Raw genomic sequence first — 371 nt, 5'->3', positions numbered from 1 at the left:
TAACACACACACACACACACACACACACACACACGTGTAATACTTACTTGCTGAGTTGGCAATCGAAGCCAAAGCAGCTAATGCCGTAAAAACCAATATCCAACGATTCATCTGCAAATTTATCATTGACAAACGTAACTATGCAATATTACTTAACAAAATTATTTTTTATTTTTATTTTTACAGAAGTATATGTACATGCATAAGTTGCATTTAACGAGTGTCTTGCAAATAAACATCCGTTATGATAATACGTGATTGGATCATAATTTATAATCCAAAAATATTATCGTTTACAAAAATTGCAACCAAAATTATACCGATTTTAATATTAATATAACCGAAATAAATTGATCATTAAAGTGTATTGG

At 29.4% G+C, this 371-nt stretch overlaps 1 protein-coding gene across 1 annotated transcript in view; it reads right to left on the bottom strand.

Annotated features, from left to right (window-relative positions):
* The window catches only part of LOC105625055 (acidic mammalian chitinase-like), a 5,578-nt gene extending 5,467 nt beyond the window's left edge, over nt 1-111 (bottom strand). Inside the window, exon 1 of the mRNA XM_012206397.1 lies at nt 48-111. Coding sequence (XP_012061787.1) covers nt 48-111 — 64 coding nt within the window. The remainder of the gene's footprint in view (nt 1-47) is intronic.
* Between the last annotated feature and the right edge of the window lie 260 nt (nt 112-371).

This window comes from Atta cephalotes, assembly GCF_000143395.1.
Source record: "Atta cephalotes unplaced genomic scaffold scaffold00106, whole genome shotgun sequence".
Taxonomy (NCBI): Eukaryota; Metazoa; Arthropoda; class Insecta; order Hymenoptera; family Formicidae; genus Atta; species Atta cephalotes.
This window is presented reverse-complemented; position numbering and strand designations above follow the sequence as displayed.